At 37.2% G+C, this 19,691-nt stretch overlaps 4 protein-coding genes across 6 annotated transcripts; 3 read left to right on the top strand and 1 right to left on the bottom strand.

Moving 5' to 3' along the window:
* The first annotated feature begins 64 nt into the window (after positions 1-64).
* Positions 65-4,804, top strand: LOC124307765 (zinc finger protein 347-like). 2 transcript variants are annotated; one of them, XR_006908855.1, is made up of 3 exons: positions 65-911; positions 1,066-2,626; positions 2,886-4,804. XR_006908855.1 is itself a non-coding variant. In XM_046769822.1 (2 exons), the coding sequence occupies exons 1-2, from the start codon at positions 696-698 to the stop codon at positions 2,014-2,016; spliced, it is 1,167 nt and encodes a 388-aa protein (XP_046625778.1). In that variant the 5' UTR covers positions 65-695; the 3' UTR covers positions 2,017-4,804. The 2 variants fall into 2 exon arrangements, 1 of the variants encoding a protein (XP_046625778.1); XM_046769822.1 differs by having other exon boundaries at positions 1,066-4,804.
* On the bottom strand, positions 3,904-10,388 carry LOC124307762 (kelch-like protein 18). The gene is made up of 9 exons (XM_046769818.1): positions 9,101-10,388; positions 8,602-8,732; positions 8,011-8,151; positions 7,566-7,925; positions 7,307-7,485; positions 7,011-7,191; positions 6,668-6,884; positions 6,425-6,594; positions 3,904-6,291 (listed from the first exon to the last, which is right to left on the bottom strand). The coding sequence occupies exons 1-9, from the start codon at positions 9,506-9,508 to the stop codon at positions 6,081-6,083; spliced, it is 1,998 nt and encodes a 665-aa protein (XP_046625774.1). The 5' UTR covers positions 9,509-10,388; the 3' UTR covers positions 3,904-6,080.
* On the top strand, positions 4,569-5,946 carry LOC124307769 (uncharacterized). Its single transcript, XM_046769824.1, has 3 exons — positions 4,569-4,961; positions 5,073-5,103; positions 5,191-5,946. Exons 1-3 carry the CDS (start codon positions 4,569-4,571, stop codon positions 5,463-5,465), a joined length of 699 nt encoding a protein of 232 aa, XP_046625780.1. The 3' UTR covers positions 5,466-5,946.
* Positions 10,389-10,813: 425 nt separating the features above from the next.
* On the top strand, positions 10,814-13,708 carry LOC124307764 (sterol carrier protein 2-like). Of its 2 annotated transcripts, none has more exons than XM_046769820.1 (2): positions 10,814-11,005; positions 11,374-13,708. In XM_046769820.1, the coding sequence occupies exon 2, from the start codon at positions 11,382-11,384 to the stop codon at positions 13,005-13,007; it is 1,626 nt and encodes a 541-aa protein (XP_046625776.1). In that variant the 5' UTR covers positions 10,814-11,005; positions 11,374-11,381; the 3' UTR covers positions 13,008-13,708. The 2 variants fall into 2 exon arrangements, with proteins under 2 accessions (XP_046625776.1, XP_046625777.1); XM_046769821.1 differs by lacking the exon at positions 10,814-11,005 and adding an exon at positions 11,046-11,266.
* The last annotated feature ends 5,983 nt before the right edge of the window (positions 13,709-19,691 follow it).

The raw sequence follows: 19,691 nt of genomic DNA, 5'->3' as shown, positions 1-19,691 counted from the left end.
TCACGTGATAAATTCAGTGTGATCTACCTTATTTGAAGATAATTTCGTAGCTATTGAAATTGTTCTTTATCCTAACACATTTCTACAAAAATTTAATATGAATGCAATTCAACAATCCTACTAAGGTTGAAAATGTTTTCAATAAAATTGGACCAATAATGCATCACGTAGATCATTTACAAACTAGAAGGATTGTAGAATGCATTATATCGATGAGTTCGGTAACAATTTTACTTGCAGAGTCGCGAACTGTGTAGTACGCAACGCCATTGGAAGATGTCTGTAATTTTGTTTTTTTACAAGCGTTATTCCTAATTCGTGCGATTAAATATTCCAAGTGTTCTATGCATTTCTAAACCAATTTCATAATATACAAAGCATACTACGAATAGGAAGGCAAAGGAAGGATTGTTGATGTTAAGTTGAGGTTATGTTCGTGCGTAATTCCGGATTAGCGATCTACGCGACAGGTGATAATTACATTTCACGTTGAAACCTTATGTTCGCAGTATCTCGTAATTAACAAATGTGCTCACGAATAGTTTCAAACTGTTTGGTAAACAAATGTGAAGTGCGTCAAGTGTAAATAGCGAAACATAATAATTTTTATAATAAAAGACATCCTTAAGCCTAACATAACCTAATTACATATTCAATGAAGGATAAATGATACAGAATTTTGCACCACTACTGTAATGGAAACAAACATCGGTACAGAATTCAAACTAAAAAATGGCTCAACTACAGAGCTCTCTTCAAACTGTCAAGAGTACGTTGATGAATATCCATCGCCATATATCAAAGCAGAGTTGCCTTTCATCAGCGAAGAACTTGCTCGCTCTGCAACATTCTCCCGTTGCACACAAGCTGGACGTGTTAAAGAATGTATTCGCATACAAGATCAAAAATCCGTAAGTGCGAAAAATGACCGACAAAAAAGTAATGAACAAGTAATCCATGATTGTGTAAAATTTTTTTTCGACAATTATGGATAATGTCAAAATATTGAGACTTTCCTTCGTATTCTTACCAGTAGCTTCTTACTCTCTTAATAACCTTTTTCAGGCTACTCTTGGTACGAAGGATGATTTTGTAGATACCGAAACATCGTCAGAGAACAATTTTGGCTCGAGAAATGTAAGATCGGGGAGCATTTTTTCATGGGATTCTCTAATGAAATCGTGGCAAGATTCTTCTACTCAGTGCGACAGGGATATCATTCTCAAAGAGAATCCAATTGTAGATGATAATTACAAATATACGGCTCGTTCTGATCAAGAACAGTCAAGTACTTCTACAGAAAACATCATTTCTGGGCAATCGAATGATTTTGTACAAAACGACAAGGAAGAAGAGGATAGGGCTCAATGCGAACTGTGTAAAAAGTGGGTCAGAAAAAGTTATCTAATACGTCATACGAGAGGCCACTACGCCAAGAGAACGCATAAATGTCCCCAACCAAATTGCAATAAGTCTTTTATACAAAGATCAAAACTCCTAGCTCATACTCAAGTCCACAATGGCACTAGACCCTATCAATGCAATATTTGTCAGAAAAAATTCTCTCAGAGTTCTCACTTAACTGTTCACATAAGCGTTCACACCGGTGAAAAACCTTATGAATGTAACATTTGCAATAGAAAGTTCACTCAGAAATCGGCACTGACTGTACACTCGTTGATCCATACTGGTCAAAAATCATACGAGTGTAGTATTTGTCAGAAATTTTTTAGGCAAAAATCACACTTGACCGTACACATGAAATTTCATGCTGGTATAAAGCCGTATGCCTGCTCTATTTGTAGTAAATCATTTACTCGTAAATCAAGCTTGAATCGACACGAATTAACCCATAGTAAAATGAAGCCTCACAAGTGTCGTATCTGTAAAAAAACATTTATTCAAAAATCAAATCTAAGTCGACATGTACAAACCCATATGGAGCAGGGGGTGACAAATGAATTTGTCGAATGCATATTGCCAGACATCAAAACTGATCAATTATACCGTGCATAATCGAATATATATAATAATTGACATATTTTTTTTGTACATTTTTATTGTAATATGTAATGTTATTTATTTTTATTTTAACAGATTGCAATGCAACTTTATTGGTCAGATTCTACATCTTTTAGGAATCATGTACATAATATTAGTGTCTAGATACTGTGAAAATATGATCATTCTTAGATCTGGATGTAATAGAAATATTTTACTTCCATGGAAAAAAATTTAAGGGGAGCCTCCATTGAAATTGCGATGCCTGGCATTTTTCAATAAAACTAAATGCGTATCAGAATACTTGTTTTCGGATCTTAAAAATTACGAACAACTATCTCAAAATCGAAAATATGTTTTTGATAATGCGTGTTTCAGTCTTTGATAGACTCTAGACTAAACGCTGTTATATCTTCCGAGCAAGATGTCGGACTGTCACATCAATTTTTTTAGGATTCCTAGCATTCATACGAAGAATGCCTAGGATTGCTTTCATGTTTTTAGAAACCCAAATTTGAAACAAAAAATGAAAGCCCATATTTTATGACTCATATTTTGCCTTTCTCTTGCAACCTTTGTGTTAGTCCCACAAACCAAGTATTCGTAACTTCTTCAAATTTCTCTTGTTCCAAGGATCTATCCGAAGAATACCTAGCACTGGTAAATGTTTTCCATATCCTATCTCTCGAACAAACACTGCAAGAAAAAGGACAAAATATGAGTTCTAATTTTTTCTGTTGGTTTCGGGGCCATGAAAAAATAAAAGGGATCCTAGGCATTGTTTGTAATGATGCTAGGACAGGTTGGGAAAATCGGGAATAGTCAGGGAATTTCGACTATTGGACAAAGTTAGGAAAAAGTCAGAGAGTTATATTGGACCATAGCGAAAAACGTACTTTAAAAAAAATTTTTTCCAAATTTCAGCTATGTTTCGTAAATTCAGCTAAGCTAACTTTCGGAAATGGTATTATTCAATTTCTAATTATTTGAGAAAAAATGCAGTGCTATGTGGTTTTGAATCTTAATTTATGTATTGAAGGTGCGCAATTCCTGGAGCTTCTGGTCATAAAAATTGCCAACATTACCCAAGTTTCGTAGAAAAAGGTCAGGGAATTCTGTATTTTTAGACAGAAAAAGTCAATGAAAAGTCGTAAAATTTTATTTGAGCAAGGTTATCTCTACGTTTCAGAAATCCTAAAGATAATCGATGCGACAGCTCGACATCTTGCTCAAAAGAAATGAAAGTGCGAAGTCTGGAACCTGTGCAAGATCAAAATACGCATTACTGAAAACATTTTTTCGGTTTTGAGATCGTTGCTCGTGGTTTTTAAGGCCCATGAACAAGTAGCCTGATGCACATTTAGTTATTTTGAACAATGTAAAACTTAGCAAATTCACCAGAGGCCCTCCTTAAATGGCATAACTGTTGAAAGAATTGACATATCTTTAAAACAGTTTCAATAAAAGTCGATTATTATTCAACCAAGATTATTGAACATGGTTGAAAATTGCACAAAGTTCAACGATACTCTCTGCTTGTGAAACTATATTTACACTATTTGTATTACCTCAAAAAAAGAAAAAAAAACAACACTCTTACTCCAATCTCAGAAACGAAAAAAATAAAATGAACTAGCTCACAGGTGGGTAAAGGAAAAGGTTTTAGAGAAAAAATTCTGGCAACAAAATCTCACTATTACTAATATTTTTTTCATCGTTCCTTGTATGTGTAATAAATCCAGCTTGTTTTGTTACACAAGTATATTACATTATTGATAGAATTTTATCAAAAAAGATTAGGAATAGTTGATATTATTCATGTAATCAATGAACAAGAGTTGTCACCGCATAGTGAAATCATGTCATGAATATATGTATAAAATATACTTTTTTTGGAAATTGTAATTCTTATATACTTAATCTACTTGCTAATCAATTGGTGATGTTATATACCATAAAGATATACATGTAACGCATTGTTCCGAGTATAAGCCGACCCCCAATTCTGAAACTGTATTTCAGGATGTTTTTCTTGGTTATCCGTACATAAACGGGTCCACGTATAAGACAAGGACGATTTTGACAGGTGTTGTCAATGACAAAAAACCTTGGGTTATATTCAGAACAATACGGTATGTTTATGTGTATATGAGAAATTTGATGGGCAGTATTTGATAACAGTTTTAGTACCAATTTAATAAATTCAATTATTATTTTATTATTACACACATTAATATACATTTCGGAATGTTAATTAATTATATGTTACCAGTGAATAATATTGCACGATTTTTCCTGCTGAACGTTTTTCAGTTAGAATCATCGTTGCCAGGAACAAAAATTTATAGTTGCTATGGTTTATTGTTAATTGCAGAATGAGGTCAAAACAAATATTGAAAAATAATATACGTTCAATTGTTTGGCGTACCTTTAAAATTATTTTTAGCCGACACTAAATATTCTCAAACGAATTGAATAAAATTAATGTTATATTCTTTAATTAAAGTGGTGGCATAACTAGTTAAGTTGATTCATTTGTAGATCTAAAATCATAAGTGTTTATTGCAATGTCGTCGCCTTCATTAAATGAATCGAGCCCTAAAAATCTCGAAAATTCAACGACGGATAATGAAAGCGAGCAAGTCAGTACAGGTAGGTATAATAGTTCTATACAACATATCTCATATACGAGGTATAAATTCTCAGCAGGATCAATACAGCAACGCAGTATTCATGAAAATGATTGCGACTCTACTATTCAATCGGAGAGAACGATAGTCTCGCTGTTATCATCAAGTGTTGACAGTGTTAATGAAAAAATGAATCCGGCTGTAGCCTCAGAAGATGCAATAACTTCAACCAAACAATTGCAGACTGCATTTCATTCATTCACATCTCACAAACTCTCGAATTATGACCAAAACGTTAGCACTGCTTCCAGTAAAATTGTAGAAACCCCGGTAAGTTTAGTATCACATTAAAAAACTTACTAGAAAATGATGTGCTGCATTTCACACTACTTTAATGGTGATATCTATGGTTCGGAGTTCAAAAAAAATTATTTCTTTCAGTTGGAAGCGGATTTGCACCTGTCATTGGCAGGTAATTATTGGCATGATTGGCAATCTGTTCGGTGTAAATCATGAATTTGACTTTTCTAAAACTGTTTTAATAAATATCATGTTACAGAAGAGCAGGATGCCGATACCGTCGTCCACGGGATTAAGAACCTAAGTAGTGCAAAAGGGCACGCGGCTAATAGGGACCCTATAGAAAACTTAGTGTTGGCTACTCTGGCTTTTAAAGAAACATCATTTAATCAATGCGATTTGCTTAGAGCCCAAACTAGTGCAATTAATAGACTTGCTACAGCGATTGAAGATCAAAACATAATGATGAATCGGTTTCATACATTTGCTTGTAAAGCAAGTAATAGTAATTTGTTGGATAAGAATAATAGTTAATTAGTCTTTTGAGTAAGGATGAAAATTAGTTCGGGCTTCGATTTGAGAATATTCTATATACACATATAACAAGAAATTGAACAATTTTTTGTTGAGCGTATGAAAGTTTATTGATTAATATTAACATTGATATAAAAAAAGTCGTAAATAATTAACAAAACTGATTAGAGAGTATAAAATGAGATCAGTGGTAATTATCAGTGTTCGGGACATACATCACCTACAATTGACAATCAAAGAAATTAGTATGCTTGAAGTTATGTCCAAAACATACGAGACAAGACAAATAAATTTCCAAAATAAAAAAATTTGACATTTACCAATCGTTATACAATATTCCATAATTAATTCAAACTAATCAGACCAGGATCGATTGATTCCTCAGTTCCACTGTCAGTTCGTCTTGTATAATTATAGTACGTCACATGGAACAATAAAAGCTCTACCGAATAAATAGATAACAGCTGCACAAGTCTCAAACTTTAATATAAAAATAAATTAGTCAGTAAAACCTGTTATAACCATCTAATTTTTTACCGATACAATCAAAATTGACTGATCAGCGAAGATGTAGAGCGATGATGGTTGAAAAAGGTGTATGAATTGTGTACTACATTAACAGAGTGGAATTACTCCCACACCCACTCCGCCTTCGTGTGCGCACATAGATGCAACAAACGACCATGAATCTGTACTTGGGTCGTATACTTCTACAGTTGACAGATTTGAAACTCCATCGTATCCACCAATTGCCCACAGTTTACCCATGTTAGCCACTAATGCCACACGGCTCCTCATTACGTTCATTGGGGCCACAAACTTCCACCTGATGGTTCAAGAAAACAGTATATTTTTTTTTTACCCCAATCCGAGTATTGATATTTCACTTCACGTAAGGCGTTGCAGCCCTTTGATTACTATTCAAAAATTTCAACAAACTATTGAACTATTTTGCTTACGTATCAATAACAGGGTCGTAGACTTCTACTGATTGCAGAAAAGTCGATCCATCGTAGCCACCGCATACGTACAATTTCCCATTAAGTGTCGCAACTCCTAATCTACACCGCCTTGTTAGCATTGGTTTAACAACAGTCCAAAATCCACTCAATGGATCGTACCTTTCAACCTGTTTAATTTCCATTTAAAATATGTGAATAAATAGAAAGTGTGTGAAAAGGCACACGATTTGTACAACGTACCGAATCAAAGATAGATAAACCATCATGACCGCCCAGAGCATAAACGTAGCCTTGGAATGCAACCACTCCACCAGCAGAGCGATGCTTATTCATTGAACTAATCATTTTCCATTTATCCGTGTTTGGGGAATATCTTTCGACCGTATTCAAAGAAGTGACTCCATCGTAACCGCCGCATACATAGAGGTGATCACCTAGTGCCGTTGTACCGACAGCACTATGCATAACATGAAAAAATTCACAATCATCTGCTGGTGTAACTGCTTCATTGAATATAATTCAATAAGGCTTTGAGAATTGCATGAAAGGAAAATATTTCCACTATAAATTAGCGCATATTTACCTGCGCTTACACTGCATGGGGCCAATTTTATTCCAAGTCCGCAAACAAGGATCATAAACTTCAACTGTCGAAAGCCTTTCCGTACCATTATAGCCTCCAAAGGCATACAGTTTGTTTTTATGAACTGCAACACCAACTCGGCTTCTAAGCATGGTCATGGCTTCCGATGTCTGCCATCTACCTGCGATGTAAGAAAAAATGGTACAGTTTTTTAGAAATCATTTTACGATATTGCTCCGAATGATTCTGTTTCTTCTTTTTTCTAATTTGTGTATTTGCAAATGATATGCACATACCGACGAATGGATCGAACACTTCAACGGTGCTCAGCGAATCTCCAGACTTTGTTAGACCTCCCACAGCAAAAATATGGCCCATTATGTAGTTACAGCATCTTGGACGGGATCTAAAACTTTGTAAGAGATGTCGTCTCTCTGGCATTAGGTGATAATCACGAGCTTCGTCTAGTAAGTCTCTAAAATTTATCAAACGGAAATTTAGTAATTATTATGGTTCAAAAATATATCATACATTAATCATGTTATTGGCAGATACCTGCATTGATGAGAACTTCTAATAAGATCTTCCTTGGCAATGTGATCAGCTAAGTATTGAGGTGTAAGCAGAGGCAATCGGACGGAAGCTAAAAGTTCAGGTAAATTTTTTGTTCTATTTTCTTTGTCGTGTCTGACCCACCGCATAACGGCTTCGAATACTTGTTCTTCAGAGACAACATGCAGTTCATCTCTGCAGACCAATTCTTTGAGTTCGGAGAATGGTTGGGCAAGAAATTCATCAGCTACAGATACTTCGTGAAAATATTGTTGTATATATTTGTCGGCTTCTTCAACAAGAGGTAGGCAACTCAATGTGTCAGCAAAGTGACGAATTCCAATCGCATTGTGTGGATGAAATCTAGAGAAAAATCAATTACAGTTTCAGGATTATTATATGAAATCTCTTAACATGGTTGGACCTGTTTATTGGATTCAATAATCACCGTTTTTTTAGAAAATCAGCACATGCATCTCTGACTTTGTGTAGATGAAGAAAAGATGCACCCATCATAAGACTTTGAACATTGCTATTAGTCAGAGTAATCCGGCCACTGTATGCAAAATTAATTGCTGCCTCTAAAGCTCTGAAATAATATTGAAAATGAAATAGTATAGAGCACCCCATTAAAATTTATACAAGTGTGTAAATATAATTTCAGTTCTGTTCCACATAGAATTATATATGAGATTTCGCTCTGAGATTTACATTCCCTGTTTGACGTTTCGTCACAAACAATAATAACAAGTAACGAAAAGAAACAAAGCTAGGTGCATTGCTTTGCCAAGCTATTGTGTATTTCAAAGGTAACGTCATTGGCAATATAGTAAAAACAGAAATAAGCTTCAAAAATAGAGTAACAAAACTTGCCAGCAACTGGCAAGTACGAAAGTAGATAGCACGGAATATCAAATTAAGAATATTTTCATCCACAAAGAAATGAATGTAAAGAACAAAGTAGAGAATTTGGCTCATTGCCAAATGTGAACCAAAGATTGTACCTTTGTAGCATTTAAGTGAACTTTGTTCAACTTACACAGCGTCAATCCCCTGTAGTGTTATGTCGTTTTGTTTACTTTCGATCATATTGTTCAAAAACATTGCATTAAAGTATGGTATCGTCGCAGCCAAGACTATCCTGTGAGCGCTGAAACTTTGATCATCGACCTGTAAAATTGGAGTAACACATTTTATGAAAATGTAAGCAAATTGTGTTCGAGGGTGTGATTGTGAGCTCATCAAGGGTGCTTCATCAGTGAAAAAATCGTATTTATATGTAAAAAATAAAAGGGATTGCTAAGACGACAAAAAAAATTTTCTACGACTAGGTATATAATACATTGTATGTATTGTTATCACGTCGTTAAATACTAGTTCATCGTCCTGCTCTGATTCGTCATTAGAAACTGTAAATATAAACACTCTTGCTTTGTTCCGACATGTCACAATATCTAGACGCATATTTACTCCATCTGTCAAAACAAAAACAAACGAGTGAAAGTGGGGTTAGACTTGTAGGCGTTCCACTGATTTACCTTAAGCGTGACATCGCAGAGTTTCCCCTGTCTCCGTATTTCTTCAAAGACTGGAAAACCTTGGGCGTAAAGGTCAACTTGCTCGAACACAATTTGCTTCTCGTTATCCACGGCCGCGATATCGAGGTTTTCGCATTTTTTCTGCTTAGTTTTCATCGCCTCCATGTTTACCCCGCGCGATCTATGCGACGCGCATCTCGGTATCGCGGTGCGCGTTGTGCTCGACGACGACGACGACGATGATGACGATGATGATGATACTGTTTCATTTCTGGTCCAGCCTTGGGTTCCTGGCAACGCTTGGATGATATTGTTTATACCTCGTCTGGCCAAAGAGGTTCTGTTTTCAACCGGCACCAAGACACCGGGTATTTCACGATCTAAATTTATTCTAGATGTACGAGACATTTTGCATCACTGGATTGTAATTCTGAATGTATGTGATGTATGTATACACCGAAAATATGACAAAAATTCGATCACGCCGTCAGGTACACCGTACAATTTTTATAACGTTCGTTTAATCTGTCGATTTAATTTTACAACGTCGATGGTTAGCCTCAAGCTTTTATTAGGGCGTTATTTCAGTTGGAAAACTATCGATTTTATAATAATTATTTCACGGTTCAGAATATGTGAAGTCTTCTATTCAATATTTGTCGTATAGCTGCAGCGCGATGTGCCTGGAGTATAAATTCTATTCAGCGCGAAGCGTAGTTCAACTTTATAGGCAGAGTCGTGATGTACGCGTATGTAGGAGCTCTGCTGTCTAACGATAAGTTTAAAACCGTGATAAACACGCTTTGTGTATATAAAAGTCATACACCTCGTCCCCAGGTAGTTGCTTATGTCCTTCGCAACAAGCAGCCGTTAATGTTTATATTATTAAGTTCAATTGATTTTTAACAATTATACTGACTTACGAAATCGCGTACTTTGTGATTGTTTAATTATTTTATCTTTAATGAGAAACATTTAAAGTCACGCATCAATATATGTATGTATGTAATATGGTTAAGGTACTAAGTTTTAGATACACCAGTTTGATTTTTTTTTATCTCAATACGACATTGTACTTATACACAATACAGACTTGTAAGTAGATAATATTTTGATCGATTTAAACGTTGTCTACTCCAGACCAGTGATCGTCTGGAAATGAATCATCGAAAGGCAACGGACTCCTTTTAAACCGCCGTTCTTTCTTTGTGTCTAAACTTGGATTTGGATTTATACTTAAGCTTGCAAGACGACGGAATGCGTTGTATTTTAAATCGCGACTTGCGCCGTTACTTCGAGCTTTCCATAATAAGAATAATAACATAAATAATGTAACGATTCATTTTCACACATGATTTTAATAGATCGATATAAATGATATGGTAAAAGGAAAAAATTATTTCTCTTGTTCGATTCGCAGACCCCTTTGTGTTTCGAAATAAAACTAACGGTCTAGCGTCTTACAGGCATGTATCAGTTGAAGGAGAAAAACACGAGTCAAGTTTAAGATGCAGGAGATTGCACAGTCTCATGCAAAATGAATCCGATCTTAACCTGTAATTAAAACCCGATACGCTATTTCACATAAAAATTATAAATAGCAATGCGCGTATCGCATTGCTACAATTCGAACGAATACCCACGCAAACAAGTTTTGAACGGTAGCGCAACACCCAGAATGCACTGGGCGAATTGCGAAAACGGACGTGACGTATGCGATGTCACTATTTGTACAAGCTGATTAACAATTGCGATTATTCCGATTGACATTGTTAAATAGGTGTTAAGTTTATGAGATTCTGAACCAGAGGCAATAAGAAAGGAGGTGAACCTGAAACGGATAAATAGCATCTCGAAAGAAAATCCTTCACTACGTCCAGGCGACATCCGTGAGTCAAGACTCTGGTAAGTTTTGCCAAGAGCTATTCAGACTGACGTCGGCGCAACCGAACAGGTTAATTCACCTGCCTATCTACACCTGCATTTCAATCGTGATTTCTATATACATATATATATATGCCTACATGGCACACACGCTAAGCGCTAGTTAACTGCGGGTCATCGTTCATAGCGAGTGGAGTTGAGCCTTGATCACGAATATTTATCGTTGCGTATTTAATCACATGTGTGTTATATAAGGTTCAAAGTCTTCTTTCGCACAACAAGGTATACTTGAAAACTTTCACTTCTAGTTATCGAGTACAAGTCCCAAAGTTTGGGCGACAAAACTGTCTTTAGTGCTGTTAAAAGTAATTCTCAAATTATAATCTCAGGTATCAAGATGGTTCACAAGCCAAAAGTCTACGTAGTCGGAGTGGGAATGACCAAGTTTGAAAAACCGGGTAAACGGGATGACTTCGACTACCCAGACATGGCCAAGGAGGCAGTAACCAACGCCCTTAAGGATGCTAAGATTCCTCATAGGCAAATTAAGGCTGCCTGCGTTGGATATGTCTATGGTGACTCGACCTGCGGTCAACGAGCCCTTTACGAAGTTGGCATGACCGGTTTCCCAGTTTATAACGTCAACAACAACTGTTCGACGGGATCAACAGCTCTGCTGATGGGAAAACAAATCATAGAGACTGGGAACGCCGATTGTGTTTTGGCGTTGGGATTTGAGAAGATGGAGCGAGGTTCTTTGACCTCAAAATTCATGGACCGAACAAATCCAATGGATAAACACGTTGAGCTAATGGCAGATATAGCTGGTCTTGATGCTAGCCCGATAACAGCTCAGATGTTTGGAAACGCCGGTATTGAGCACATGAAAAAGTATGGAACAAAGCCTGAACATTTTGCCAAAATAGCTTACAAGAATCACCTGCACTCTACGAACAACCCTTATTCTCAATTTCAAGAGAAATATAGCCTAGAACAAATAATGAAGTCCCCAACGGTTTTTGGCCCCTTAACAAAGCTTCAGTGTTGTCCAACATCCGACGGTGCAGCCGCCGTTATTCTGGCAAATGAAGATTTTGTCAAGGCAAATAATTTAGAGGCCCAGGCAGTCGAAATTGTGGGTATGGAGATGTCTACGGACCTGCCATCAACGTTTTCTGAAAGAAGCTGCATCAAACTCATCGGTTACGACATGACTCAGAATGCAGCACAGAAATTGTTTACTAATACACCGTACAAACCATCGGACGTTGACGTTATTGAATTGCACGACTGTTTCTCGGCAAATGAATTAATCACATACGAAGCACTGGGTCTTTGCCCTCCTGGAAAAGCAGGAGAACTGATAGACTCTGGGAATAATACGTACGGTGGTAAATTCGTTATTAATCCGAGCGGAGGACTGATCTCGAAAGGTCATCCTCTTGGCGCTACTGGATTAGCTCAGTGTTCAGAACTTTGCTGGCAATTGAGGGGCGAAGCTGGTAAGCGACAGGTTAAAGGAGCGAAGCTTGCTCTCCAACATAATATTGGACTGGGTGGAGCAGTTGTCGTCGCTTTGTACAAACTTGGATTTCCTCGTGCTAAAAATTCGGTACAGCGAAATAACGTGGCTGCTATTGAGCCTGACAAATTCCAGGCTAACGTTTTGTTCAAAATTCTTGAAATAGCCATGCGTGAGGATACTGACAATTTAATCGACAGAGTACGTGGCATCTACGGGTTCAAAATTACCGACGGACCAAACGGAGAAGAGGGATTGTGGATCGTAAATGCGAAAACTGGAAAAGGAAGCGTGGAGTTTAACGGGAAGACAAAGCCCGATGTTACAATTACTATAAGTGATAAAGATATCGTAGACTTTATAACAGGAAAACTAAATCCGCAGAAAGCATTTTTCCAGGGTAAAGTAAAGATCAAAGGGAATATGGGCCTGGCTATGAAGCTACCTGACTTACAGAAGAGGGCGGCAAAGAAAATCGAGCTTATTAGATCAAAATTGTAATAAAGTCTATTGGTAATATTGCAGGGATACTCTAAAAAATGAAAGTCACATTCAAATTCGGAACTATCTTGGAGCAGTGATATTAGTTCGACTAAAAGTTGAAATAAAATGAACAAATTTGTAGGCGTTCCAAAGGGATTTTGAATTCACACATGAACAGTGAAGTTTACAAGTTTACATGAATTTTACTTATAATATATGTATATCATGTATTTGTTGGGAATTTCAGGATCAGTTTATACACTGGTAATATAATACCTATGGGATATGATAAGAATAATCGATAATAATAGTATATATTTTCCAGTTGTTACATGACAAAATATGACTAAATCAAAGATCAACGTATTTCGATATACTGGAATTTGAAGATCAAGCCTTGTTATAATTATATTATCAATTAATTATGTTGAACGAATAGAACTTTACCCTTGTTACTTGATTTTATCATAACGTTAGAGGTGTCATGGGTTCATATCTGTCTTATTTACAACATTCATTCATTCCTAACAAAGGTATAGGTGCTATTTTCTATGAATTTGTATTTTTTATAATTATATACGTAAATAAATACAGATATATTTTTATAATATACATATACACGCATGAATACAGGTATAATGGGTTTTTGACCAATTTTCATTCAAAATCGAATGGATTGGTTCTGTAAATGAGTTGTTTCGAATAAACGGTTACTCGTAGATGTTAGCGTAGAAATCAATCGATCCAACGATATGCAGTTATACTTTCAAAAATTAATTTAGTAAGAAAAGTATTTCTAAAACTAAGAGAGAAATTTCCATTGCTAATTTATATTCATTATTCACGAATTCGTTGCCAAAATAATCCTGAATAATTTAGTGTCATCATATCACGTGTGATTTACATACTTGTGATCATCGGTATTCTTATCATTGCTGTGAAGTATTTTCGGCATGATGCAGTTAGGCTTTTGGCATAAATTTCTTGACAAAATTATTCTTTACGAGAATCATTTTACACCCTTTTGTTTCCTTTTCGACGTATAGCCTGACAGTATCGAAAGATCTAGTTGCCATTGAATTTGATATCAACCGAAGTAAAACAAAGTTTCGCGTGGTAAATAATCGCAAGTTAATCAATATTCCTGAGACCCATGAGACCTTGGCTACGCTTCAGCAAACTTCGAGTCATTCTTGATTTCATTTGAAATAATTCGCGTACATGTGCGTTATTATATCCTACGGTCAATTTGAATACAATGAACGTGTCGCGCTCAAACTTTGCGACGAAAATACGTAATCTTGAGTCGCGTTCACAGAGCGCAGCACCATCTGAAAAATTGTTTGTTCCAAAATGGCGACAGCGAGGTGGGGATTTTTGAGCCGTTCTTTCCAGCTAGAAGATTGCCTAACGGGTAATTGCACAATTTACACTATCGGCGGAAGGGGCGTGTTGTTATAAATGAAAAAAGTACTTTACCATTCACTTTAATTGAATTCCAGTAGATATTACCTTATATTTAATTTTTTTTCAAAACGCTTTATGGTCTGTATTATGTAGCGGTCGAGCACCGTGTGTACTAAACCGTTTATCCCATATATGCGCGTTTAATTAACTGTATACCGCATTCTTATCCCGGTTCTAAATGCAGTGCAGCAGAAAGGCTCGGCTGTTGAACGCGTTGTTCGGAAACCAGTTGTTTCACTCCAACCCCATTTGCTGCAAATAGAACACTTCGCGTTGCGCGTAGTCGTTCGTATGACATACCTGTGTATACTTTACATCGCTCCACATCGTCTCAAATCACGGGCAGAAGCATTGGTCCCGGACGACGTGCCTAAAAATTTACTCAGCAGACGGGCGGCCCGCTTCATAGTTTTCGGTAAATTACACGCACAACGAGGTGCAGAAAGCATCGTCCAGATTGCCTGTCGTGCCATTTATTGTGATACATTCGGTTATGATGCAGAGGAAAAATAATACGACAGAGGCTTTTTATTGTATTATTATATAGGGCTCTCTTGAAGTAGTACTGTGTTTGTTTTTCTGCACCAGATGGCGTCTTCCAATGTGAATCAAATCTGCACCTCGGATATTCACGATGCATTTACCCACGCTGATTGCCTTGGCAGCATCTCGAAACCTGCGAGCTGTAAACCATTCTCGAAAAGTGCAGCAGCAGTTCAGTTTGCGCAGATACCTTATACATCACACTCTGCGATGCTGACCACTTGAGATGAATCTGAAGTGCGCAAGCTGCTCGGGTTGCAAAATCTTCGCGAGTGACTGAGAGGTGCCACTTGGCGTTTATTGATTACTTTAACTTCTTGTGTGGTGGAATAATATCATTGATGAACCGAAGTGTTCCATCAACTGGGTTACGCAGTTATATGATACAACTAATAACACACGAGTGTTATTTCACCCGGCGCTTGAGCGTCACTTCAGAATTTCTTTGCAAGGCGGTCGAAATTGATTTGCGAAATACGAGACGTTTTCGTATTGTTCCGACAAACTTGTCATCCAATTTATCGTACATTTTTTTTTTTCATTTTTCAGGTACAGTTGGAAATCGGTAATACAACGATCTATAAAAAATATTGAACAAATCCTGAAAAACTTTGATTATACCCTGGCTACTCGCCAGTATACTCGCTGCATATTTAACCTCTATTGCCAACTCGTGTCGCGGTGTGAAAATGCCGAAAATAACTGTAATCGTGTTATATTTTTGTCGCGGTACTGAACTAGTAAAAACAAAGCTGATAAGGAAAAAAAAAACCAAACATATAATAACTCAACTACCTACGTTCACCCTTTTGGTATCATATTTATCTGTATTGGATTCTAGATTACAGAAATGATCGATGAATCTTGTCCGATGAATTTATGACTCTGTGACTTTCTAAAATATCGAGATAAAGATCTAACACATGAACTAATTGCATGCCGCTGCACGCCCGCCCAGATCTATGTCTTGTCTTCCGAAAGGGCCAATGGCAGTATGCAAAGTTTCTGCGGTTTTTTTCTTTCTTGCGAAGCGTTTTCTGCCGTCCAATGTTATAATAAATATAAGAAACGCGTTGCTTTCTGTAGATTAATTTTCGACGGTTGAACTTGAGGTATTTTGGATATAAATGGGACACGAACACTGCAGCTAAAAAATTGTTGCAACCTTCCGAAGGAATTTCAATCGAGGACCTGCATGAATTCCGTATACGGGATGTGAGAGGATACAATAATAATGAGCGTCGACGAGGGGCGCGTCCGACCCCACGGATGACAATAAATTATGAAATAATTAAAGGGAGCAAAAAGAGAATCACGTCGGAAGCCGAATGTTGCCGCGGGTTAAAGGATGTGTTATAATGCGTTTATAAAGTGTAGAGCTGGAACGGCGAACCGGTTGTCCGTTCAACATTGATGGATGTCCGCCGACCCAGATAACACAGGGTTCCGGATCAACTCCACCTCGTCATTGTGACCCATACATCTCTCTCCACTGGATGTGTTTAATCGCTGCAAGAAACGGAGGCTCGCGAGTTTCGTGTACACGCCATCGTCGAGGACAGAATTGCTGCAGGCTCAGGATTACAGAATAAGACGGACGGACGAACAACTGGGCCGAAGCCTGATGAACTGAGCGATTGAACTGAAAACGGCGACACGGTCACTAGATCTTTACGAGGCCTCTGACACCTCCGTTATCCTATGTCTCTTATACGACTACCGGGTCGTCCGATTATTGTCGCAGTTCCACGATGCGTAAGAACGTCTTCGTGAGAGCAGGAATTATCATCGAATCAGAGTTACGGAACTTGTAATATTTGTAATTTTTGTAATATCGCGCAATATCGAGAGCCCCAGAGAAGCCTGCGCACCGATGCAAGTGCATGGCAGGTGAGACCCAAAGTATCGGACCGATTATCATCGACGCAACATTATACGTATATGTATACATCTGTACGGTTTATCCATGCACGTAATTGTAAGTGAAAGGTACTTGGTGCGGAATAAGTTTACATCAAATTACAATTTCGATATGGGCGGGATCGGTCGTCACGGTCATTTCTGTACAGAATTGCAAATTCTTATTATAACGCAAATCGAAATTCTCATTGAAACAAAAAGTAATGGTCGAGGAATTTCGGTATCTACTTTTTCTTTTCAAAATTCTCATTGTAAACTGGAACTCGGATTCATTGTTCCTTTAAGTTTACTCCTAATGGATTACCACATTATCAGTAAGATTAATTATCGATTCAAGATTCGATTTGTTTCGGTTTTAAAAACTCTTCAATTACCGGAGCTTTGAGTAGAGACAATCCGTGAGTCCTGTGATCCTTGAACCCGCGACTACACCTCGCAGGTACACGTAATGGACCGGAGACGAGATCAGACTCGCATTACTTCCGCAGCAATTTATTAATCTTTTGCCAGAGTCATCGGGTATATAGAGGTACTCGAACTGCGAGAGGGTACCAATCATGTAACGCGATCCCTGTAATCATATCTCCGTCTTAATCCTACGTTAGAAACTGTGTACAAGTACTCTGCACTCTACCAGCAAACCAGAATGCTGCAACGAGCTCTTCCGTTGTCGAATTTTTAATTACGCGCCGAGTTTACGATACAGCGACTAGCGCGATCTCTTTGACCCGAAACCGTTACGCGCAGATGAAATCGTTGAGAAAATCTGAGTTCAATCTATTACGGATATCGCCTCCGCAAGCGTAGAGCGGTTATGGATATTACATAGAAATATCTATAATCAAAGAACCGCTGCTTTTCTCGCCATTGAGTCTGCAGCTGCGATTAAAACTGGAGCAATGAATTGCGAAACACTTGAAATACAATTTAACGACGCGATTTGCCAGCTCATCCAATTACACGCCAACTTATCGCCGTCGCATACCGTGTTTGTAGTAAATTATCTGACAAACATGGTAGTTGGTGATAAACATAAATCGTCAATTGATCACGTCAAAGTTGATTATATCGTTGTAGCCTCCAAAACTTACCCTTAACTAAACATTCCTCCTATCGCTAAATTATACATGCTATTGTGTGAATCGGTTGGTAACTTGCGTAAACAGTGACGCATTCGTAGTCTGGGTTTCGAACATAAGCTGGCTGACAATGTGCAAGCGCTGCAAGAAGGGCTGAGGGGTGCAGAGTACGACAATCATTCCAGAGTCGAAAAGGTTGCGCTCTTGTTTGAGCATTAGTTTAAATACACGGGGGGATCCGTGATTCAAAATACATATTAAAATTACTTGGAGTCTTTGGGCGTTTATTTGAACTTGAAAGCGAACTGCTGCCAAAGTATGTATCTATTTATAAAGTATACATTTTCACAAATCATTGCCTCCCTGAGAGTCGTGTATATCTTTAACACGGTCGTCTTACAGAAATCGGTGAATCAGCTGTTATTGTTACGTCGAGTGATAAATTTTTTGGTTGGCCAAAAACTGATACTTTCTACCAGATCATTTTATTTCGAGATAGTCGTATATTTATTGCCTTACTGTGTTCGTGAGCTGCGAGGATCTCTTTGGAAATTCAAAAATAGGAAATACAGGAATTACAAACAAAAGTCGAAATATCGATGCTTCGTTTTAAATCACTTCAAAATTGTTAATAATCTAGTAGATCACTCGACGATGAGTCATTTGAATCCGAAGATTATTCAGTACGAAGTCACTAATTTTAAAACAGATTTTTCTCGTTTTCGGGGTTCGATCATAATAAGTATCGGTGCAATCACGAAGTGATAGTGGTAAAAATGAATATATTCAACGATGCGAACGTGAAGAAATATTTCAGTAAATTTTTAGAAAATAATCTTCCGAATAGAATGACCCATCATAGAGTGCAATCGTGGGAATCTACTATGTTTATAACTGTTCGATGGCCATTTAAATAACGAAGCATGGATATCTAAGCTTTCGTTTATGACTTTCGTATTTTCTATGTTTCGATTTTTGAATAGTTCTTCTTCTTAGCAAATAGCTCGACTATCTCGCAATAAAAAGAACCTGAAATTGCAGTTTTTCTATACCGCTACTTCTTTTTTCTAATGATTGGTAGGTAAAGTGGGGGGGGGGGGGGGGGGTTAATGGAAGTCTAAATCCAGAATTTCGATCAGATGCTGCAGTATATTTTTTTTTGTAACCTTTGCATTTGCTACGGCTCTATAATCAAATAAAACTTCTTATCTATTTATCCATCTATCTAGCTTCAGCCGCGATCTGATTGAATTTATGAATCAAGTTAAAAAAATATCCATCGCAAGAGTTGAATTTCCTGCAAGTTTAGTTATGAGTATTTTTAGTCCAAAGTTGAAAATGGGCGAGTTATTTGACAAACACAAATTCCCCGATAAATTCAAAATGGCAGCCGAAACTAATGCAGAATGAGCAATGATCCCTCCCCCCCTTCCCTCCTGCCCCCCTCCACCAACGATTAGAAAAATAAAATAGCGGTATCGAAAAATTGCAATTTTAAATATTCAATGCATTCCGACTGAACCAGGAGTGAGGGAAGGATAAAAATTCTTGGGTGTGACGTTCATTCTAAAAAGTAGAAACTTTATTTAATTTCAATTATACAATACGAGTGATTTATGACATAGGTATACCTAATGATAATAGTATTCACAACCATACAATTATTACTAAAGTTCCAGGATGTAAAATTCTT

This window comes from Neodiprion virginianus, chromosome 6 (genome assembly GCF_021901495.1).
Source record: "Neodiprion virginianus isolate iyNeoVirg1 chromosome 6, iyNeoVirg1.1, whole genome shotgun sequence".
Lineage (NCBI taxonomy): Eukaryota > Metazoa > Arthropoda > Insecta > Hymenoptera > Diprionidae > Neodiprion > Neodiprion virginianus.
Note: the sequence above shows the minus strand (reverse complement) of the source record. Positions and strands in the feature narration are given on the sequence as shown.